The 25,096-nt window shown below is 38.3% G+C and overlaps 1 protein-coding gene across 2 annotated transcripts; it reads right to left on the reverse strand.

Annotated features, from left to right (window-relative positions):
* Positions 1–7,060: 7,060 nt before the first annotated feature.
* tsen54 (TSEN54 tRNA splicing endonuclease subunit) lies at positions 7,061–22,198 on the reverse strand. 2 transcript variants are annotated; one of them, XM_073856847.1, is made up of 11 exons: positions 22,046–22,198; positions 20,252–20,410; positions 19,821–19,884; positions 19,672–19,755; positions 18,659–18,757; positions 17,932–17,984; positions 17,712–17,813; positions 14,505–15,094; positions 11,249–11,309; positions 10,998–11,111; positions 7,061–9,177 (listed from the first exon to the last, which is right to left on the reverse strand). In XM_073856847.1, the coding sequence occupies exons 1-11, from the start codon at positions 22,105–22,107 to the stop codon at positions 9,030–9,032; spliced, it is 1,536 nt and encodes a 511-aa protein (XP_073712948.1). In that variant the 5' UTR covers positions 22,108–22,198; the 3' UTR covers positions 7,061–9,029. The 2 variants fall into 2 exon arrangements, 1 of the variants encoding a protein (XP_073712948.1); XR_012359084.1 differs by having other exon boundaries at positions 9,137–9,177; positions 10,998–11,106.
* Positions 22,199–25,096: the final 2,898 nt, after the last annotated feature.

Raw genomic sequence — 25,096 nt, forward strand, 5'->3', positions numbered from 1 at the left:
TCTACGGCCTACGCGGCCTACTTCTCCAGCCTCTCTCCAGCCTATCTCAATCTGGCATATCGTTGCCTTCTATGGCCTACGCGGCCTATTTCTCTGGCATATCGTTGCCTTTCAAAGGCCCAAGCAGCTTTTTCTCACTAGGCATATCGTTGCTTTCTATGGCCTACGCGGCCTATCTCTGTCTGGCATATCGTTGCCTTCTAAAGCCTATGCGGCCTTTTCCCACTAGGCATATCGTTGCCTTCTACGGCCTACGCGGCCTATCTTTCAGCCTATCTCTCCAGCCTATCTCTCTCTGGCATATTGCTGCCTTCTATGGCCTAAGCAGCAATCCCATGGCCTCTTACGGCATACGTCAATGTCAGTAGATAACAATTTCTCTTATCTGTTTCAGGAGCCTCAAAGAAACACTGGTGGGTACCGATCATCGTGATCAATTTTTGGGGATTAGATTCTGGCCTGTCTTCATCTTCAGACAGGAACCGCAAGAATCCGTGACCCCCGGATTTGAACTATGGTCGGGGCCTACGCCAAAGAACTATACTGTGTTACATTCCAACCTTGGTTGCTAACTACTGTTAAATAAACGCATATCAATTCTTAACCTATCTTCGAGTCTTTCTGGTAGAACTTCATAGTTCAGCTGAAATCTACGAGAAACACTTTTGTCGTAGCGTTCCTTCATTCTAGATTGTGTTGCGACCAAATGTTTTCTAGCAAGATTAAGGCGATGTGCAACCGTTCTCGAAATGAACTTACATAATCAATAACTGGGATAGGCCTTGAATCTTTAGCTAGCAACTGCTCACTTAAAACTTTAAGAGGGCCCCGCACCGTGTGGCCAATATTTAAACCCAAGGGACTCTTGTTCTGCTTCCCTAATAGCAAACATCAAGAATGGTAAACTCTCTGCCCAATCTTTACCACTAGAAAGACAGTAAGTACTTAACATCATCTTGAGTTTTGGTGGAATCTTTCCACAGCACCTTGCGATTGAGGGTGGTATGCACTTGATAGTTTATGCACAACTCCAAACTGAGTTAGTGTCTGTAAGAACAACTTTGAAGTAAAATTTGTACCTTGATCAGTTTGTATGACCTTCGGCAATCCAAAAACAGTACAGAACTTGATAAATTCATGGACAATGATGCAGGCTTTCACAGAGCAAAGAATCGCTTCGGGGAAACGTGTAGAAGTACACATTATAGACAGGATGTACTTGTGACCAGATTTTGACTTGGGCATAGGGCCCACGCAGTCCAGTAACAGACGCTCAAAGGGTTTGCGCATAACAGGGATAGGCCGCAGGGGAGCAACAGGACGTTTTTAGTTCGGCTTGCCTACGATTTGACAACATCACAAGAACGGCAAAACTTAGACAAAGCTGACTTTAGCCCTGGCCAGAAAAAGTAGTGAGACACTCGTTTGAACGTCTTGGTACCCCCAAGTGTCCTGAGAGTACATGTTCATGGGCAATTTTCAATACATGCTCTCTATACTGTTGAGGCAGGACAATTTGCTAAATTACATTAAGGGAAGAAGGAGCAATGGGTCTCCATTTCCGCATTAAGACTTCCCCTTCCCAAAAGTACCTTACCATGAGGTTTTCTTTTGAGTCTCACTACAGACTCAATACAGCTGGCTAAAGAGGGGTCTGTCCTCTGAGCAATAGCCAATTGTTCCCTGCCAACCCCTAAAACAGGCTTTAGTTCAGCTTTAGGATCCACCTTGCAGGTTTCTGTAACAGTCTTCTCTGGCGGTACATCATGAACATCAGAGTCAGCCAAGAAACTCTCAGAGGTCAATCTTGAAACTTTTTACTTTGGGCCCGTGTGACTGCACATGCAGGAAAGGCAGTAGGAAATTTTGCGCAAGCGACAAACTATCATTTTGAGTCTGTATGCCAATTACCAAGGGTCTAGGAAAAAGATCTTCCCCCGCAAGATCGTTCCCTAGAATAACATCTACCCCATCAACTGGTAATTTTGAACAAACTCCGAGTGTTACGGGACCTGTGACCAAGTCTGACGTGAGGTAGAAGTCATGTAATGGCAAACTAAGACAGCCCATGCCAATTCCTCACACTAAAACATAAGAGCCAGAATAAACACTAGAAGCGGGTAATGAAGTTTCAGAAATAAGTGACTGGACTAATCCAGTGTCTCTTAAAATCTACACTGACTTACCCACTGTGGAGTCACTGTACCATCCAGTAAAAAATGCTGATACGCACTCGTAATGTCACCAACAGTGTGCACCAAAGCTGCACTTTTAGGGTGTGAAGCAGCAGTTTTCTGTTTCCAGGCCCGACACTCAGAAATTAGGTGACTTGGATCCAGGCAGAAAAAAACAGCTCACTTGTCCGCCTTTTTATGAGGTGAGCTAGGTTGTGTGAAACGTTTAGCATGTGTCAAGGCAGGTCTTACGTCTTTGTTCGTATTAATGTTAGTGGGGGACATTGCATTACGCGTGAAGTAAAGAACACGTTCCGGGGCGTTATTGTGAATTCATCTGCTGAAACAGCCGCATCAATGATAGAAGTCACTTTCTGTTTGTTTAAGTGATTTACCACGTTTTTAGGAACACTACTCTTGAACTTCTCAAGCAAAATAAGTTCTTGAAGTTTCGATTAGAAAAACACCACTTCTCAAAAAGTGTGCGCTTCTCTCGGGCGAACTCAACGTATGTCTGTTTGGCAGTTTTGGCATGCGAGCGGAACTTTTGTCTTTACGCCTCCAGTACCAATTCATACGCTCCAAGTACTGAAGCCTTCACAACGTCATAGTCAAGTGATTATTCTAACGGTAAGGCAGAGGAAACCTCTTGGGCTTTCCCAGAGAGGCTGCACTCCAAGAGCAATGCCCACACATCTTTAGGCCACTGCAATTTCATGGCTATGCACTCAAATGTAACGAAATAAGCATCTACCTCTCTTTCCCTGAATGGCGGAACCAGCTTCAAATACCTGCTCACATCAAAATTTGCAGTCATTTCAGCGTCATGCAAATCCTGAGGTGTCACAGAATGGGTACTAAAGGGAGAGCTAGCAGAAATATTTAGTTAAACAAGGCAAAGGTACAGGTTTACTTTTCAGTTCGGGCACCTTACTGTCCATTCGCCGCAATTGAATATCATGATCGGTTTCTGCCTCTATAACACACAGTTTAACAAGCATTGTTTGATGTTCCTCCTTCTTAATCATGAAATCGAGCTCTTTCATTTTAAGCGCTAACAATGGATCACCAGAAGGCTCTAATGCAGGGACACTAGGAGGGCTATAGTCCGACACATTTGTGTGAAACCTCCTCCCTGGCAGAGGGTTCTGGCCAAATCCCCATCTTTTCAAGCTTATCACGCAGCACTTGCTTGAAAACACATTTCACTGCCCCTGTACTGTAGGAATATTAATATTGGGAAAAGTCTGCAATCAACAATAAATCCTTTTTCCTACAACGCTCAAAGACTTCTGTGGTAGGAGAGAGTGAACGCAACTAAATCAAACTCCATCTTTCCACCCTACCACAGTTTCCTCCCCCACATGAAAAAAAACTGCCAAACTGCTCAGAAGAAAAAGTAGACTTACCTGTGTGTTGTCAGTTATTATTAGTGATGGCAACGGACGAGCCCCCAATTGTTATGTTCCACTCCCAGTCTAGGGGTAAGGAGGGAAGATACCAAAAGAAAGGAAATATAATAAAAACGTTAAGGTCTAGAACAAAAAAAAAACGTGGAGAACACACTTCAGCCTCAGTCTCAGAGCGAAAACTCAACACAACTTTAAGGAAAAAATAATGTCTATTTTCCAATTATATAGCAAGAAGGTTTAACAAAACTAAAGGAATAAATCTTCAGGAGAGAGTATGGCCTAAAATAATAAACAAAAAAGCAACTAAATAAGGATTAGAGAAGCTACTTACCCTACTCGAAAAAAAAGATGAAAACCAACAACATAAACTTCCCGGAGCTTCCTAGCTGACCACAAAACAGGAGAAAGTTACAAAATATACAGGCACTCTCACCCTACATTTCCCTAGCCTGGTAATACCATCCTCTGCTAATTCGCTACACTTCATAGACAGAGTCTGGCTGGGCATAATTGACAATCGTTTTCCTTCTCGTGGGAGGGGCTTGTCTGAAGTTTAAAATCATTGGTGTAATCAAACCATATGTAAATTCAATCTTCCTACCTTATTTTCTGGTTAATCAGGAATGTCACCAAAGAATGTTTCCCCACGCGTTCTCCAGCATTAACTGTGAACAATGAAATTCCCCTCCATGATTTCTCGATCATTTTGCACGCCAAGCTGTGCTGCAATAGTTTCTCGCTGATGATCGGTAATAGTTGATAAATTAAACTTTTCCCAAAACCTGTCGAGAGTAGGGCAACATCATCATCTCCATTCAAAATGTTTAACAAACACTCTTCTTGTTCCGGCTTAAGTTGGCAAATGCCGGCTTTCCACAACAGAGCGAATAGCTTTCTGTGCCTCCATGTCCACTACAAATTACAACCGTACATTCGGCGCTTAGCATCTACGTCACGACTCTCAGCCCACCCTCTGTTTGTTGATTGGGCCGTCGGTCTTGAAACGGTTAGAATGGGAGATATCATAGTACAGAAGCGTAATGAAATTTAGCGGAAGTACAAAGTCTGACCTAGTCAGGCTAACATTTCCCATTAATTAGTACAAAAAGAGATAATTACCTTTTAATTACCCACACAAGGATAGATTGGTTAGCTAAGGCAAACTACAGCTAACCCACAGCAAATAAGTATGCCAACACCTGGCTCAAGATTATAAGCACAGTTTGCGCTCTCTCTCTCTCTCTCTCTCTCTCTCTCAAAACAATTTCCACTCTAAGGCTGGGGGGAACTGTTCCTCTGCACAGGATCTTCAGAGAACAGCATTTATAATGCTCTGCTCAGACTCAGGCATGCGCACAATGAGTTGCAGCTGATGGTAATTAGCCTGAGAGAGAGAGAGAGAGAGAGAGAGAGAGAGAGAGCAACAGAACAACACAAGGCAGACACACACACCTAGTACACCACAAAATAATGACACACTGTAACATAACACGTTTTAGTAATGTTTTTCTGATATTTCTTAATTATTATTATTATTATAAATATTTGTTTCAAACTTAATAAATGTGTTTACATACTTCAATGTATCTCACTAATGTCTGTTTTTATTTATTTTCTTTCTCTTCTGTTGTTAAAAGCAAAAAAATAATAAAAATACTTAAAAAAAAATCTTTTTAAAAACATTGATATGCATTTTCTTACTGTCCTGCCAAAGGACCTCAAGGGTCATTTGTGCAGTCACCTTATTACGATGTACAGTTCTGTTTTAGGGATAAGGGCCCTCTAGTGGCCAACAGCTTATTAAAACCTGTGGTTACGTTTCTAGGTTGTTTGCTTTAGGCGTCAAATAGGGCTGGTCCGAATACGATTTTTTGAGCTTTGAAGCTTTAGTAGAAATCACACCATTTATCTTCGATGACGATATACTATAAAAATGAAGGTCATCTTTTTTTGGCATTCCTATTCTGACACTCAAAAGCACAACAAGACATTTTCTAGTGAGTTATATTGTTCGTTTCACTCGTGTCTCATTAATTTCCACTGTTTTTCTGCAACCACATTGCACGCGCAGCTTGCAGTGACGTAACTGTGACATCTACTTGCAAAAGGTCTATTAGCGTTAATGCCAAAGCAGGAGCTGCTTCTCAATGTCAAGGATACTTCCCTGGCAGGACTAGTCCTTACAAGTCACTTCCTTCTGAGGTTAGGTGAGGCTCTCGTATTCGGAGAACACGTAAATGGAACAGGCTAGCAAGTGCACGTCATTGCATCATTACGTCAATGAAAAGGTGTGCTTTTGTCGCTGCGCGCATAGGATTGTGGGTGATTTCAGCCCGCGAAGAGCGCAAAGGATACACATATGCATCCTTTCCTGTATATGGGATATTTCTGGAATCGATGTCGATGACGTAGCATCCTCAAAATTCTGGCTTCCGAGGATCATCCTTGACATTGAGGCCCTGTCCCAAATGGCAAACTTCATGTGGACTTTCGGTCTCGTAGCCTTAAATTGCGCATGCTCACTTAGTCTGCAAGTCCATAGGGTGTCCCATCTGTCAGTTTTATGCTCCGAAGTGTGCTCATCAGCGCCCCTTTTGAACCCTTGATGGGCAAAGCCCGCACTGCAGCAGGCTTTGCGCACTCTACCAACCAAGAAGTCCTTGCAAAAGAGAAATCACACCAATCAGACGATGGAAGGGAGGAGTTCACAATGATGGGCAACTTCTATTCCTATCTCTGGCGTTGACGCTCGCGTCAAGGGTCACTAGGGTCTGCACTACATGATGTCATCAAAGTATAGACTCTGAGGAGGTCCACAAGTCCGGAGTGTGCCATTTGGGACAAGGCCTGAGAAACGGCTAGGAAGTGTGCTTTACGTTCGAGGCATGATCTTCTACTGGTGGTGTTTGGTGGCTGTTGGCTATGGCTGTTGGTCTTTCTGCGCCACCTATAGAGTGGAAGCGTGAACCGCACTTCCTGCTTGGTAAAAACTATGTTGCACTGTAAAAAGTGAAAAGTTGGATCAACTTAAAAAGTTTCTTAATTTGGTAGCACCTAAAAAATTAAGTTGATTCAACTTAAAATCTCACCTTAGTTTCACTTGATGGTGAAAAATCTAAGTTAAGTAAACTAAAAAATTTTAGGTGTTACCAATTTAAGTTTTCACTTTTTACAATGTAAGACAGCTTTTCAAATGGATGCCAAGTCTAACTTTCACAGCATTATTTTTATTTTGGGAAAATATATAATCTATCAATCGGCTTAATCGTTTTTAAGAATAATGCCTGAGATAAACTGGTTTTCAGTGTTTAAAATGTTCACACAAAGCAAACAGCAGCATCAATATTGTCAGTGCGCAATTAAATCCTGTTTGTCAGAGCATAAACGAGTTAATAATATTCATTATAATACATAGATAGTAATCAAAATACTCATGTTTGCATGACTCTGCATCTCTATGACACACATACAGAATAAATGCATATGAAGTTTTATTTGGAGATATTAAATACAAAAAAATGAGCACACTACATGTACGTTTATTCATTTAACAGATGCTTTTGTCCAAGGTGACTGACCGGCACAACATTTTGTCAGAAGTGTCAACATTATGTAGGTTCTCAACCCCACAATCACAGAAAGCTGTATGTAATGGACTTAATGGTACCCACACCTTACTAATATAAGGTGCACCAGCAGTATTACATCCATGTCCTCCTGTGAGCAATAGAGGTTATACAAAGGTGAGTTAAGTCAAACATATAAATCATCGTGACACATCATTACTTTATCTAATTAAGTTCTGTGCACGCAGACTCAGTATTTCATTGATGCCTCTGGAAGTCGATACCGAGTCAATAAATCTGCCATATTTTATTTCTTTCAACAGAACCACACATGTGAGCGGTCCGAGTGTTTAGGCAGGTGTTTGTAATAATCATGATTATATAAGATTTGTGCCGGTTATGTGCTATAATGTGAATGGTTCCAAGGATCAACAAATTAATTATAGTCCATTTACTAAAAAATAAGTTTTGAGTTAAATTAACAGTATTTTACAACGTTTTGAGACAACTAATATTTTTTAAGTCCAATCAACTTAATTTTAAGGCAACCAGGTAACTGACATTTTTAAGCTGAACCAACAAAACCCTTTTTTAACACTGTTGTACAGACTGATAAAACAAATAAAATAAACTATAGGAAAGCTGACTTAACTAATATGACTGTAACACAATCATAATAATAATAATAAGCATTTAATATTAAGCGACTGGCAACATTTATTATTTGTACCAAACATTCACAATTCCACATTTAACTGTAATATTTAGCTTTTTCAATTCTGCAACTGAACAGAAAAACTAAGTAAAACCATTTACTGAATAGACATAAAGACGAGTAAACTTACAGTACTTCCAATATGGAGTACAGAAATAAAATTGGTGCACAGTAACAAAACTTAAACGGATAGTTCACTGAAAATTCTGTCATCGTTTACTTGTATACGCTCAAGTTGTTTCAAACTTGTTTTAATCTCTTTCTTCTGCTAAATACACATTAAGATATTTTAAAGAATGTTGGTAGCCAAGCAGATCTGGGGCACACTTAACTTCCATAGTAAGAAAAAAATAATACTTAGGAAGTGAATGGTGCCCCAGATCTGTCTGTTTATTAACATTTTATTAGCAAACATTTATTAACGAAAGTAAATGTACATTTTTCAGTGAACTATCCCTTTAAGAGTCTTTGAGGAGCATTACAGCATTTATCCCCCTGTACAGATGGTCTTAATAAACTCGACTAATTCACTGTAAAAAATATTTTTGCACTTACATCAAAACTGTATTGACTAGTGATGAGTTGCTGTTACACTGAAAAAAACTTTTGGACATCGGTTGCACATGATTAAATTAGGTTTTCTTAAAATGAAATTAACATGAATTTCATTTTAAGAAAACTTGATTTAATCATGTTGAACTGGTGTACATAATTAAATGATGTAGATCCAAAATTTTTTTTAAGAAAAATCATTTTAAGAAAACTTTATTCAATCATGTGCAACCGGAGATTTTTTTCAGTCTACTTATAAAATAGAGTTGACATAACTAAAGCAAGTTCAACTTTTATAAGTTACAGCAACTCATCACTTGATTAAACTTAAAAATCTAAGTGCAAAAATATTTTTTACAGTGTAGTGGTGATCAAACTATGCTGAAATTCTCAGTCTAAACATTAGACATGATAAGCTTGTGTTAGTGTCAATGCCTGATTTTATTGTAATGGTGTACATTTGTCATGGCACAATTCTTAACGCTCTTATATAAAATCAAGTTCATACCCTGAGAAGCACATTTATGTTATCTAACTCATCTGAGAATAATTCGAGCTGCATTCACTCCTCAATAATGGATTTTAGAATTGACGTTTCAGAAAACATCCTTTAGTAGACATCAGTGGGCAGTCTGAAGTTCTTGAAGCAGTAAAATGAGATGTCTCCATGGTCTACCACTGCAAAAGTCACCGGGACATCAGCACTTTGGAAGGACAACTGCTTCATGACGACCAGATCAGGCACAGGGCCGTCAAAACTGTGACAGGACAAAAGAGCTAAATTAGTGCTACATCAAAACAATAACATATGCTTAGCCACAAAAGACCAATGACAAAAAAGAAAAGTTGGGAGGAAAAGTTGGCACACCACAGCTCCAAGAACATGACATTTCTATATAAACGGTTTCAGCAGTAACAACATATACAAGCGGCTTTCGTGGTCAACACGTAACTTCCGGTAAACTCAGCTAAGAATAAATAACAACAAAGTTCTTTAAACGTAGTTCATTTATATAAAAAGCAAAATAAACAACATGTAGATTACCTAGAAAACCAAAACATTTGTTATTTTCGACAAGGTATTTGTTCAAGAGTTCAGTTTAGCCAGTAGTCAGACCATTAAAAACTGAAATCAGAAGTCAAGTTTGCACCAGACACATATTGCGTCACCGCATGTGCATCCGATGAAATGGTCTATATTTGAGTTACGGTGTGCCAATGTCACTAATAGAATTATTGCTACTATTAACGGTCCAGTGTGTAGCGGCATCTAGTGGTGAGATTGCGAATTGCAACCAACGGCTCAGTCCACTGTTCACCCCTCACTTTTGAAACGCATAAAAAGCTGGTAGCCGCCACAGGACAAACATGATGTCGTCTTAGACAACGTAGTGACAAAACATGCTCTTTAGAGCAGTTTGTCCCTTTAGGGCTACTGTAGAAACATGAAGGCAACTTTCATGTAAGGGGACCCGCGGTGTATGTAGAACTTTTATTTTGTATGTGATTAAACGTTAGGGCTGCACGATTTGGGTAATTTTTCCCATTGCGGTTATTGATGCTAATATTGCGATGTGCGATTATACTAAATGGTATCATGAGTCAACTTGATGGGTTTTAAGGAAAATCCACACACAGTTTAGCTAAAATGTGTATTTGTAAAACTACAAATGTTTTCGTATTGCCACGTGATGTAGCAACTGCTCAGTGTCAGTAATCCTAAATCCAAAATACCGCCATACAACAGACATAGAGGGAGTTTTTTTAGCTACCAGATCACTGTCAACCTCCTCTGCATCCATCTTCGCTCTGGTATAAGTGACGACGCACACCCCACACGTGCATGCCACACGTGCACTGCCTTTTTTGTTCGTTTTTCTTTCTTTTTTTAAACAGCAAGGAAAACCATCAAACTGTTATCAGAAAGTTTGTGTTAACAAGTCCACACATTTATTTATTTAATATAATTGCAACATTTTGCTGTCATATAATCGCACAGGCTGACATCGCGATTGCGATGCGATTAATTGTGCAGCACTATTAAACGCGATTAATCGTTAGACAGCACTATTATTCACAATGCATTATTTTACATACATTAATGAGCAAAACCTCTTTAAGACGCTTTTGACTGTTAATGTAGTATATTTAACTCTGATTTGTTTTATACACATAGTTTTTGTGCTGTTCCTGCCCATGTTGTAAGATTAAAAACCCATGGCCCATTATCCAATCCATTTCTCTAGTTTTATGATTAATGATAAGAGTTCACTCAGTGATTGACCGCATGATACAATCGTGTTCCCATCCAACATACACAGTACAAGTATATCACAAATATGCTATAGTTGGGTCAAATATGGGCACACCAAATTAAATGGGAACTGTTGGGTTCATTTCAACCCAAATGCTCAGTTGTTTCAATGCATTTTACACATATTCCACCCCATTGCTCATTTCATATCTGTAATATGCCTGTTCTTCAAAAGCCTGGCAGCAGATTAAACAAAACCCAAACAAAGACTGTGTTTATCATAATGTAATTAATCATCAGATTCTCTCATTTAAATCTGTTTACCTGCACACACACATGCGGCTGTATGGCTTTCCTGGATGGCTCTTTTTAAACTCCGCCACCGTGTCCGGTTGGTAAACATCAAAGCTAATCTTCCAGCGCTCAGATGGGGCTGTTCTGAGAAAACAGATGATTAAACGCTCAGTTTCGAATCCTTATTTGACTGTAGAAAGGTCATAACTAGCATTTTACTTGGTCAGCAATTATTACACAGTATGACTCAACAGGTTTATAGATGAATGAGTAATGCAGACCTGGAAACCCCTTCAGTCCAGTTTGAAGACTTGATAATGTTGATCTGCTCCAGCAGCTCACCTGCACCATCACAGGACAAAATAATAAGATGTTTCAAACTAGGGCTGTGTATTTTTTACGATACGATACGTATCCCGATACAAGGTCACAATACGCATAACAATACAAGATAATTTAAGTAACATTATTATTATTATTATTATCTGTTTATTGTAGATTGAATAAGCAGTGTTGTAACAGTTGTGATTTTGTCATTCATTAGCTTTTGGGGGAACTCGTAAAAAGACATAAAATCTCAGATCTACAGTACTTAACTCATGTTGTTTCAAAGCAGTTTTACAAAGATTGTGCCTTAGTCTAGGTAATATATTCTTCTCTCATATTATTCTTCTATATTTATGAATATATGTGTAAACCAGGGTTCCCCAAATCTTACCCTGGAGGGCCAGAGCACTGTAGAGTTTAGCTCCAACCCTGATCAAACACACCTGAGCAAGCTAATCAAGCTCTTCATGATCACTAGAAAATCACAGGTGGGTTGGACCTAAACTCTGGCTGTTTCTCAATATGCGTTCTTTAGCGATCTTGGGTCCTTGTGTTCTCGCTTTACGTCATCATTAACCGTCGAAGTTCAATTCCAATTCTCAAGAACACAAGTACAGAGGACGCATGAAAATACCCGGATATGTTCTTGATATCGAGGATGCATCGAGTGCAAATATAACCAGTGTAGGAGAAAGTTACTTTTAAAAGGAATGCATTCCAGTATTAAGTTACTCCCCAAAAAAGTAACTAATTGCGTTAATTAGTTAATTTTTATGGAAAGTAATTCTTACTTTACTTTTAAGTTACTTTTGCGTTACTTTTTCTTACTTGTCTTAGGCTTGATCTCTTTCAGGCCTTGCGGGTGTTTTTTATGAAATCCTGCATTCAGAAATTGCATATTTTCATCACAAAAATGTGATGCCATCTCCGCGCGCACATAGAGTGTGTAATTCTACATCACTAAATTTAGTTTAATTAAGTACATTTTTATTTTTTTAAATCAAATTAATTAAACTGAAAAGTAACTCGCATTAATTTTTTTAAAAAGTAACTCGACTATTAATGTGTACATTTAAAAAGTAATGCGTTACTGTACTCGTTACTTCAGAAAAGTAATATTGTTAATGCACGTTTTACCCCCAACACCGCTCGTAACTCCCCTCCCACCGTATGTTTCCAGGAGTTCTGACTTTTTCTGAAAAAAAACCCCGGAAAGGCTGTTCTGTCTGAAACTGACAACACGAAAGACTTTTTGGATTTAACTCTTAATGCAACGTGTCAAAAAAGCAGTTGAGCTTGTGACAGAGTATTTCTGGGCCAAACTCACGCTTAATCTTTCCTACAAGTTTTGGAAAGTTGTTTTGGAACATGTACCAAGGGTACCAGTTATGTATCATATACCTTTTATGGGCACTTTTCCTCAGAAAAGCACGCCCACATATCAATCAGCGTGAGAGCGAGAAGTGTGTTTTTTTATGTTAGGAAAAGAAAGCCTTGTTGAGCTGTCCAACCCAGCCTTATGGAAACAATAGATATATTTTGTTTATCTCGGGGATACAGCTGAGTTTTGCCTGTGTGTTTGTTTAACGCTGGATTTCAGTGAAAAGTCCCAACCGGGTCATGATTCCTAGGCAGTAATTAAAAATATCAAAGGTCTGTGTCATGTTGGAAATCCTCGCGTAAGTGCATATGGGTGATTCTTACGAAACCATTGAAACACCACGGCACTAATGATTTTAGCTTTAAAATGTGTAATATAGTAAAATTAAAAAGCATCAGAATTAACACAATACTGTGTTCTACCTTGCACAATGTGTGATTTCATCATAAGAATTTATAATTGGAAATTTTATCTCATTTTCTGCTGAAATTCTCATTACCGCAATGTGTCCGGCTGTGTTTGAACATGCGTTATGTTGTAATTTAATCAAATTAACACAAAAATATTAAGAAAAAAAATAAATGGATGTTTTGTTAGACTACTTTAGATGACAGAAAAAATATTACTGAATATTCATGTATAATAATAATGAAGAAAAATTAGGAAAATGATGCGTCCATGCCTGATGTTCTCATCCTCCGCAACACTTTTTGAGAACAGTTTAAGCACACATACAGAATTTAAATAATTAAGTTTGATTTTGAGTGACCAAGCACATGGACCAGTTACTTCAAGATGGCTACCAGGTAAGATCATTTTTTTACAGTTAATTTGAAATATTGTCTTGTCAGAATGCTTACACGACATTTTGATTATCATTACCGCAACAGATGCTTATTAAATGTTAATTTAATTAATAGAAGCATAATACTTTGATTTTAAATGCATGTGCAGAATCTCCAAATTATGTTCTTTCAGGTTTGTTATGTCATTTTGAAAATATGTCAGTGTTGATGTTTTCTGACTGTTGCGGTAATGAGATTTTTTAGGACTAATTTCTTTAATTATGTTACAAAAAGTGTTAAATGATAAGTAAAAGTTTTTAAATTAATGTTCCCATTTACTCTAGACTTTGTTTTTCAATGTCTGGTGGGAAAAAAAGTAAATTTAAGCAATTTTTACGTTTTCATGCTTGACATTTTTAAAACCAAGTTTTCTTGAGAATCACCCATATAATGTAAACAACACAAACATGTAGTGAATAATTTTCGAAAATGGCCCTATATGACATCATAAAGGGTGAGATTCCTTGTTTGGGCACTTCTCCTGGAAGAGCACACGCCCATATAAACCAGAGCGCAATCCCGCCCATCAACATGCTTTGTTCGGGTTACAGAAGTCATTGACAGTGCTGAACTTGAGAAAGATGCGTTTCATTTTTAGATCACAAAATCACAAAGAAGTTTTTGGTTGGGAGGTAAATTAATTTGTCTGATTTTGATTATTATGTAAAACTGAAAGACAGAGCGGTCCCAGAAATAAAAGATGCCGTCATGAGTCAGAACTGCGGGTGGAAAGTAAATGTCTGCATGAAACATCTGTGACTCTAGCTACGCTCACGGGACGCCTCCAGGAGTTCAACTGTTTTCGGAAAGAAGCGGAACAGTTGTATCTGTATTGTTTAAATATGTTTAAATATGCTAATCTAAAATAATCTAATTAAATAAGACCCAATGATATGGAGAATTATTCCATCCATTTCAGTCGAAACACTAACGAATAAAACATTTATTTACACATTATTTACTGATGAAAGCATGCATTCTTACGGTGTGATCTACACTGGCCATGTTGGGTTAGAGGGGTCACCTCCCGTTCCCACAGATGGGCGGGTCTCCGTCCCTCTTGTTGTTTCTTCCTCTTCTCCAGCAGCTGTAAATACTCCGCCCAGTTCCTGCAGTCCCGCACCTTTGGGTCACCATTAATGTCCCTGTGGTAACGGTCTCGATCTCTCTGGCGCTCCCTGTCCCGGCGTGACAGCCTCTCTTCCTTCACGTTGAGTCTGCTCAGCCATGGAGTCACATCACAGTTACCCACCTCCAGAGATCCAGGCAGCAGGCTCGGGTCTGGAGACGCCAAACTGACTGAACGACTCCTACGTGAACCCAGGTCTGGGAAAGAGATTGTGTTGAAGTCCCAGCGAGGAGCTGTGGTTTGAGATTGTGCAAGGGGGGGCTGGACATCTCCTTCAGTCCACCATGTCCTTTCACTAGTGTCTTTTAAAACCAGAGGCGACTCCATGAGTTCCTCCTGAGGTTGATGTGGAGGTGCTGGGTCTGCCAGTGAATCACTGTTCTTAACCTGATCCTCATTTTGGTATTCATTTGTCTTCTCCAATGATGACGTGCTGTGTTTCTCACTAAAGACCCATGACAGAAATTGTGGTGAATATTAAAAACATTTTTCAATAAAACTCAAATATGAAAAAACTACTTCCTGTATATTGTTATGCCCTTATTAAAAAAAAATTATAATTCAGTTATTTTTTACTCATCCTCATGCTGTTTAAAACTCTTATGGTTTGTTTGAAACCAAAATAAATATTTGTATGTTTTTATAAAATAACATTGCAGTTTAAACGACAATGCTTTTATCAGCAAACTGTATACTTCAAAGTGCAAGTTTTTGATAACAATGCCTTGTCGTCTCTGTGTAAACAACGTAAATGTAAATGGTAACGCCATGTTTACGTGTTAATTCAGTCTATATGCATTTTTTTATTTTTACTACATCGTTGTTGTCTAAATGTAGACTTTGTGCAAGAGCAAATGCAAACAACACAGTACACTCCTCTAATATCTGATTGTGAATATCGCTGATTTGTATATCTGCTGGTTATGGATTAACTTTTGCGTTCGTTTGAAGCTGGAGAAGAGACAATCATTATCAATTCTCGTTGTAAAGAAAAATAATAAAACAACAAAAAAAAGTTTTATTAAAATATCTCTGTTTTGGTCTCAAAGATAAAGAAACCCATCAGGGGTCTGAACACCACAGGGGTGAGTAAGGCTCAATTACACGAAAACGATCTACAGAGAAAACGCAAAAGTGGCATTGCTTTATCACTTTTTATTCCACATTTATATGAGCGTTTGGGGGGGGGGTCTGCATGCATATGGTGACGCAAAAGTGTGTGATATTTGATGTAGTATGCACTCCAGACGGCACAACAACACCAAGTCCACCCGGCTGCATACAACCTTCTTCCTTGTTCTTCAAGGTCTCGTCCAAAGCCGTCTGGTTTGCGTCCGATGAATTGGCGAATCAACAATTTGATGGAGGTAATTAATGCACCTTCTCTGATCAGTAATACTAGCTGTGAATATTTCGTACAACTGCTGGAAAGAGTCTTGTATAGTTATCACAGCTGCTATGGCAACTTAAAGTTCCGACGTATGGAAATAATCCGATATGTTTGTTGTTATTTTCCTGAACTGGTGGATGCCTGTGACATAAACGCGTACGCTACAAGAGCCACCGTGAGCAGACTTTTGCGTTTTTACCCTTTAGACGGGAACGCGGCGGTAGTTTTTAAGATTTCCACTCTGGAGGGTGGTTTCACTTTTTTGCATTTTTAAGACCCAAAAATGTTGTCGCCGTGTAAACGAAAGGCACATCCGATAAAACATTTTTATGTTTCACCCTCGAACGTTCTCGTGGGCCTAAATGACAAAATAAAATCTCGAGTTATCTCATCAATTAAGAGAAAACGCTTCCCTGTCAATGACAAGTTTTTACGGGAATCCATATTTCCGCTATTATCCACTGCGCTCTTATTAAACACTAAAGCATCCACTGATCATAAAACAGTAAAAACTCTGTTTAAGTTTTAATCATCATTTTGAATCTGATCTTTAAAAAAAAGTAAACATTTCTGGAAGGCTTAAAACTTTTGTAAAATCCATAAACAATGTAGGCACTGGCTGGCAACTTTTAGTAAGAGTTACGGGACGGTTCACATATCGTGTTTTTTGTGCACACAAAAACGTTATTTTCAATGTAGACGGAAAGCAAGCGCCTTTAAATAGAGAGCGACACGGTCACTACGTGCACACCCACGCCACAGCGTGTTTAAAATATCAGTCCTTCCAGAAAAACGCGGAGTTTTTTTGTGATTGTTGCGGGCAAAAATCCTCGATTTTGCGGCACGTTTTCTTAAAAAATGCGATGGAATATGCGGGATATTTATGCAATTTATGCGATGGAATTGCGGGAATTTGCGAAAATTGCGGAACTTGCAAAAACTGCGGAAACTTGCAAAAGCTGCAATTACATTCACGTCACAATCACGTCAGTTCATAACGTTCCCATGGCAATAGAGGACACTGCTGCGGTTTTGCAAAGTAAATGCAAAATTTTTCAACTTTCTGCTAATATATATGTGACTTTTTGCTACGAAAATGCATAGATTATGAATTCATGCAAGCCCCGCATATTTTGTGTGCGGAAATATGTAATTAATGCGGCGAAAGTGCGTCCTATTTGGAAAAATGCAGCCCGCATAAATATTCGGACTTTGGCTGATTATGCAATATATCGCCCGATCGCACATTCGCGTTTTTCCGAAGGGACTGAAATATATCAACTTTCCAGAATGCTGCGCCTGCACCGCAGGTCATGTGATGAGAATCAACCAATCAGCTCCACTCTTTAAATATCAACATTGTGTCATTGAATTCCGTATTAACTCAAGATGGAGGAACAGCTCAAGCTGTAAAGTACAGGGCTATTATTTTGACACAAATAAGAGAAACAATGCATTGAGACACAATACTGAATCGATGGGGAGTGCGGCTCAAAGTTGCTTAGCAATGGCAGGCATTATGGAGCGCAAACGCCCAAGCGGGTTGGAAAGGAGGACACCGGCGTGGTCACGTTTTTCATGCGGTTTTAGGTGCTTAATGTGAACCGCCTCTAATACAGTAAAATGAGAAAAAGACAACAAGACATGATTATAAAAAAACCATCATATGTACCTGGAGACAGGACTCTGACTGCGTTTCCTCTTCAGTGTTTTTTTCTGTTTGTCAAGTGATGCTGGAAGATTCAACTGTCTCTCATATTCAGATGGGACTGAACTGTATGAAAAAAATACTTTTACTGAAAATTTTATCATTTAAGTTTGTAATGAAGTTGTACACACACAAACACATTTTTAAACCAAAGTAACATACTAAGAAAATATATGGTTATTACCTGGGGTCAAATCTGTTCACAACATACCCAAGCCTTTTCAAATGTCCATAGACCTATATTAAAGATGATAAACAACACTTATGAATGTTTCGAGGTACACTCTGTTAAAGGTTCACTGTAGGTCAGAATGAAACTATCGAGAAAACCCTTCCCATTTTTTAAAACAACCAATAGCATTTTATTTATGACACATTCCAGCAAAGACGTACTATAACATGAAGGGCGGGATGCTTTAGCATCTAAAGAGCATTTGATTGGACAGGAAATTTGATGAGAAGCTGAAGTGTAGGGTGATGTCATAAAAATTCAAGACATTTTAGCCCAAATGCAAAACTATAGGTTTTGAATGCTTATATCTTCTGTATGAGAATTGGGTACCGTACCAGTTTATATTTATTCTTAAGCCTATACAAAAAAAAAATTTTTTTTTCATGTGGGCTTTAATGTCTTAGTGGTCATGGACCTCAGGATGTACAATATGATATTTATTAAACGTTCCTGTTCAACAACATAAACTTTCAATCTTTTTCTTTCTTTCACCAGTTTTTTCTGTTTCTTTCATCTCAGATACTTCATTTTGAATGAAACAGCTCTTTCTAGGTCAAAGATTTCATGTTATATCAACTACAGTGAATGAACATCTTTTATTTTTGAGAAAACCCTATTGACTATACCTTTTAAAACGTGTTTCTCATTCAGATAACAAGCATTGTTTATTAAGACTAACCTGATACTGGTGAAGAGTCAAAGTCTCTGAAGAGAGGAATCGTTCATATCCCTCCTGAATGGACAAAGGAAGATCACGGTGGAAAACCTGCACATTGCCCTGAATCCAGCAGAAAACATTGCACAGATACAGATGAGAGACCGTTTCATTTGCTGTATGATAACACTAATGGATGATATAAATCCTATATTATGACAATAGTATATCACATTATACTTATTTTTGCTGGGAATTCATGTGGTAATGCCTATGGTTGGACATTCCAGTAAATAGAGTACTTCATAACTAAATATAAATTGTATAGTTTTCTTAAACCAAAAGGTTATTTATAACTTAATAACAGGTTGGAAAAACAACCAGCAGCGATAGTTTAATGGTGCGTCCACACCAGGCGCGAATGAAGCGTTAAGCGCGAGTGATTTACATGTTAAGTCAATGCAAAGACACGATAGACATCCTGCACCGCGATTTGCACATAACACGTGATTCGCGCGAGTTGAGAAATCTGAACTTTGGCGGATTTTTGCGCTGCGTTAACCAATCAGAAGCTTGCTCTACTAGTGACGTGATTACGACGTAGCGAGCGGAAAACCATGCCCGTCTTTGTTATCTGCATCGACCAAAAACTTTAAGACTGTACTTAAAGGCAGGCTGCATGATTTTTTTAAAAAACACTTTGGAAAAGGGAGTCGGACCGACTACCAAAACACACTTGTAGCCAATTAGCAGTAAGGGGCGTGTCTACTAACCAACATCGTTGCCTGGGTTGCATATGCGTGGGGTGGGTCTATCAAAGAAGGTCCAGATTCTATTGGCGTAGGGGCGTGTTTGTTTAGGTGATTTGAAATATCAACATTGGCTTTCAGAGATCATGCACCCCGCCTTTAACTTTGAAGTAATAAAACCATTTCAGTTTTTGCAAACAATTGTGATACGCATATGACCATATGCACATTTGCGATCATTTCAATGTATTTTGCAGCTAATTGAGAGTACTACAGATGTTTACTCACACACTCCATAAGATAGAGAGCCTCTTCAGCATGCAGGTACTGCTTTCCTCTATCTGAAAAACCCATTGTGTGCCAAAACTTCCCCTGCAAAAACATCAGATGTGAGACTAAAATGTGCCTATGCGAGATAATGTTAGATATTTACTCACAGCTGGTGACTGCAGTTCAACTAGTCTTTCTTCAGGGATCCACAGAGCTTTCACAAGATTCCCCCTTTTTAAACCAATAATAAGAAAACAAAAACAACACATTACATTTTATGCATTTGGCAGATGCGTTTAAGCAAGTTGACTGACAGTGTATCTATATTATCACTAGTCTCCTCTAGTTGATCTTTTGTGAAATTGTGCATAGATATGACATAAAACTAGTTGATTTGATCTTTCAGTGCTCAACATGGTCAAAAGTGAAGAAGACACTTTGAGAAACTTCTCAATGATTGTGTATCTATACAGTGAAAGTAAGGTGGTTCGTATACCAAATATCTTCTCGTGTACATGTTTCAAATTTTTTGTAAACTGTTCCTTTTAAATTTCTTTTAAAGTATGTATAGTTGTGAGATGTTGTGAATGTGACTGACAGTCTCTCGACTCTCTCCTCCTCCAGCAGTGTCCAGTGTTCATGTAAACTTTGCTGGAGTCGACTCCTCTGATGCTCTGAATCATTGGGTTGAAAGTCTTTCTGACCCCTCACCGGTATTTTATGACTGCGAGACCTCGCCTGAAACAGCTCAGATGGACTGCAAGCAAAGCGAAAGTTTTTTTTTTTTAAGACAAACATAATTGTACAGTATTATACAATATGAAATCTAATCTCAGACTGTTTGTGTAAAGTTTTGATATTGTGCTGATATTAACTTAGCGTTTTGTAAATTCCGTATTATGTATTTAGGTGAAACAAAATATCACACAAGGAAAATAGTGGGCGTGCCTTGGGTTTTCCACTGTGCTTCGATTGGATACAGAAAAGTAGGCATTTCATTCAGAAAAAGAACTGGCAGCAGACTGAAAGTTGGAGTGGGCGGAGTTAACAGATGCTCCCGCCCAAGCAGTCTAACTGACATCATCAGTGAATGATCGCCACGAGAGGGCGGAAGCACATTTTCAGATTTTGATTGAAGTTTATGCGAGGGGCAACCTTCCGCTCTCTCTGATGAAGCCAATACGAAAGTGACTTAAAATGATAGTTCACCCAAAAACGAAAATTCTGTCATCATTTACTCACCCTCATGTTGTTACAAACCTGTAGAAATGTCTTTGTTCTGATAAACACAAAGGAAGATATTTTGAGAAACTTTTGTAACCAAACCATTGGTGGGCCCGTATTCTTTTTCCTACTATGGAAGTAAATGGGGTCCATGAACAGTTTGGTTACAAACATTTCTCAAAATATCTTCCTTTGTGTTGATTAGAACAAAGAAATTTATGCGGGTTTGTAACAACATGAAAGTGTGTACATGATAACAGAAATGTCATTTTTGGGTGAACCCTCCCTTTAAGTCATAAATATGGTGCATATACTTTTTTCCTCTTTTTAGGGCCTGTTATTTACATATTAACACATTGACTTACATATGACAGATAATTTGATGAATTATTTTATTTATTTATTTTTTGAGAATTATTTTTCTAAGCTGTGTCTCCACATCACGTGTCAAACTCTGGTAACAAGACTGACAACAGGCTTGTTCGACTTCATGCGGCGCTGCAAGAACCGACAGCCGGATGACGTCAAAGTACCGCGAAAACGATTCGAGAAGTCATACAAAGTGAAATTTCAACTCACTCTCGCGGCACTTTAACGCCATCTGCCTGTCAGTTCTAGCAGCGCCGCGTTAAGACGAACAAGCCTAATAACATAGAAATACTTTCATAATAAAAGTCTAGATAATAACAGTAACGTTAAATATAAAAACTAAAAACTAAAATCTTGCACGTATTAATAATTTTTCTCTAATATATACGTATTTATATAATTCATTATTTTGTGGGGGGTGTTTTTTAACAGCCACATATTAAATAAAAGAAGACTTTTGTGTAAGTTAGTGCTGTCTCTCATATCCCGCTATGAAAACACAGAACGTCAACAGAGAAACCGGAACATTAAAGGTAAAATTGCAACCTATAATGAAAAGTTACATTACAGCCATGTAATATATTTGGTGAAATGTGTGATATTTGTGAGACTTGTATCATGTTTGCTCTGTGTCAGCTGTTATTTGGCTTTGACGAATGAAAGTTGGTTGGGTACACGAACGCGCAGCATCGCGCTGCTAAAATACCAATAATATTATTGTACGAATACGAGCCAAGCGACAAAAAATATTAGAAGAACAATAACCATTTTAATTCGTCAAATGAATGATAACAGTTACCTGAGAAGCTCCTGAAAACCCTTTTGTTTTTGTACACCTTCACATGTGTCGCTGTCTGCCATATTTACCGACGCCTCCGTGTATTCAGGGTCCTAATGCGAGACGAGTTCCCTGTGTTCATACATGCAATTGAGTGACTTCACCAGGAGATGGCAGCATAGTAGCATTAGAGACAAACCCTGCGTCCGATTTCACCTAACGTTACTTCTATACTATATAGTAGGCAAAATCAGGATGCGTAATAATGAATAGTATGTTTAAAACAGTAGGTCGACGAACATATGAGTTACATGACAATGTAAGATGGCAGATGTAGTAGGCCTATGTCCAGAATGTATGCAGTACCCACAAATACTATATAAAATGTTTCATTGGTGAATAAGCATGTACTTCATCTAATTCAATCTCACAGTATACAATTTCAGACGCAGGGGTAGACTACATTCGTAATATATACAATGTAGCATAGCTGCCGATTTATGCTTCTGCTGATCGGGGCTCATCCCCCCCAAGCACCCTCAGGATCAGCACCTATGGTATGCAGCATATTATGCACTTTCTGCATACACACAATACCCAGATGGCCTATTACACTGGACTAGATGTGCAGTAGACAACAAGACTTATGTAACTGTGTGTGTCACACTGTAAAATCATCTGTTAAATGCATAAATGTGACCTCAGTGTAGGTTACCTACACTACCGTACCACTCATACTATTTATGCAACAGACTACATACTATATGTATACTGTGCATAATATGCAAATTTTTATGTATACAATACCCATGTGGTGCATTTGCCAAAAAGTGAAGTACACAACTGCTCACAATCTTGGCCCCCATATTGCACACTTGACCTTCGGTTTTAAGTGTAAGGAATTCAAGAAATGTGTGCTGTGATTTTCTTTTCTTATTACTTGATCAAACATCAACCAAATGTAAAGCTTAAATATTAAAGCGGCACTCAATTGAACATGCCATGTGATGAGGTCATGTTGCGTAATCCGTCGTATTTTACATACTTTTTTTATAAATGCAATGCATTCTTAATATTTAAACACTGGCTCTGATACCACTAAGAAAGGTCTACATAAGTGTTATCAGGGGTATCAGGTGTAAACTGTGGCATTCGTTTCGTCGTTTCACGCAGCCAGCTCTCTTTTGTTTGACCTGAAAGCTCAGCCACCTGACCCCAAACACAAGACAGACACATGTCTAATAAAGAAACCTTGCAAACCAACACACCACAACTACAAGCATACTATCAGCTCCTCCCACATCCCTGCTCACTTCCACCCCCTTCCTGAAAGTCAACAATAAACCACGTTTCCAGTAAGCCAGATAGCTTCCCAAGTCCTACCCATTTCCATGGTAACGAACGCCTTAAGCTGACAGTGGTGTGGTGTCTCTCTTGGCCAAAGCAGGCCACCCATGTGGAGAAATGCATGGCACAGCACGCCAACACATGTACATGATCTGCAGACATAGTTAAAGTACGTAACGCATTCATTGTTACTTCATTATCTGATGCATCAAAGAGCACCTATTGTCCGATTCACGATTTTACATTTCCTTTGGTGTGTAACGATATGCGAATTATCGTCTCAAATGTAAATCTCTTTCTTGGACTACAACAAACACAAAGATTCTGGGCATCAGTTTACTTCCTGGGATTGGTGATGCAGACAAGAGCGACATATCATAATTCCTCCCGCTTCAGACTCACAGCCTGTAGTTAACCGCTGATCTGCAAAAAATGATTTTCAAGAAAAAAAATTCTTAGTGTTTTTGTCTTGTTTTCAGTAAAAATATCTAAAAATTCTTAAAATAAGATGCATTTTCTTGATGAGCAAAATGACACAAAAAATAAGTCTAGTTTTTAGACCAAAAATATCAAATTTAAGTGATTTTGTGCATAAAACAAGCAAAAAAATCTGCCAATGGGGTAAGCACATTTGTCTTGAATTTTTCTTGAATTTAGTGTTTAAGAAAAATGTTCAACATTTTTTGCTTACCCCGTTGGCAGATTTTTTTGCTTGTTTTATGCACAAAATCACTTAAATTTGATATTTTTGGTCTATAAACTAGACTTATTTTCTTGGGTCGTTTTGCTCATCAAGAAAAAGCATCTTAATTTAAGAATTTTTAGATAATTTTTACTGAATTTTTTTCTTGAAAATAATTTTTTGCAGTGTGTTAGCATTGTGACCGAATCTTTAAAACATGGTAAGGAGCGTCACATTTCTGGCTGACGTCAGAGGTATTCAGGCCAATCACAACGTACAGATTAGCTGGCCAATCAGGGACTTTTCAAATCGATGAGTTTTTTACAAAATCAGAGCGTTTAAAGAAGAGAATAAAATCTGCAAAAAAAAAGACTTTCTTACTTAGTATTTTTGTCTTGTTTTCAATAGAAATATCTGAAAATTCTTAAATTAAGATGCTTTTTTGATGAGCAAAATGATCTTAGAAAATATGTCTAGTTTTTAGACAAAAAAAATATACAATTTAAGTGAATTTGTGCTTAAAACAAGTAAAAATATTTGTCAATGGGGTGAGAAAAAATAAGAAATAATTTTTTTTTATTTTTGCTTGTTTTAAGCACACATTCACTTAAAGGGATACTTCACCAATTTAGCATTCAGCTTTGTATCTGTAGAAACCCGGCAGTATTACTGAATGACCATGTTTCCCTCCATCATTTCCCCCTGAGAGGAGAGATATCTGCATTTTGGTTCTGCAAAAAAGTCCTCCGATGATGCAAAAATCGTCATATTACATCATCGGAGGACTTTTTTGCAGAACCAAAATGCAGATATCTCTCCTCTCAAGGGGAAATGAGGGAGGGAAACATGGACATTCAGTAATACTGCCGGGTTTCTGCAGATACGAGGCTGAATGCTAAATCGGTGAAGTATCCCTTTAAATTCTATATTTTTGGTCTAAAAACTAGACTTATTTTCTTAGGTCATTTTGCTCATCAAGAAAGCATCTTAATTTAAGAATTTTTGGATTTTTCTACTGAAAACAAGACAAACAGAACAAACAA

This window comes from Misgurnus anguillicaudatus, chromosome 19, assembly GCF_027580225.2.
Source record: "Misgurnus anguillicaudatus chromosome 19, ASM2758022v2, whole genome shotgun sequence".
Lineage (NCBI taxonomy): Eukaryota > Metazoa > Chordata > Actinopteri > Cypriniformes > Cobitidae > Misgurnus > Misgurnus anguillicaudatus.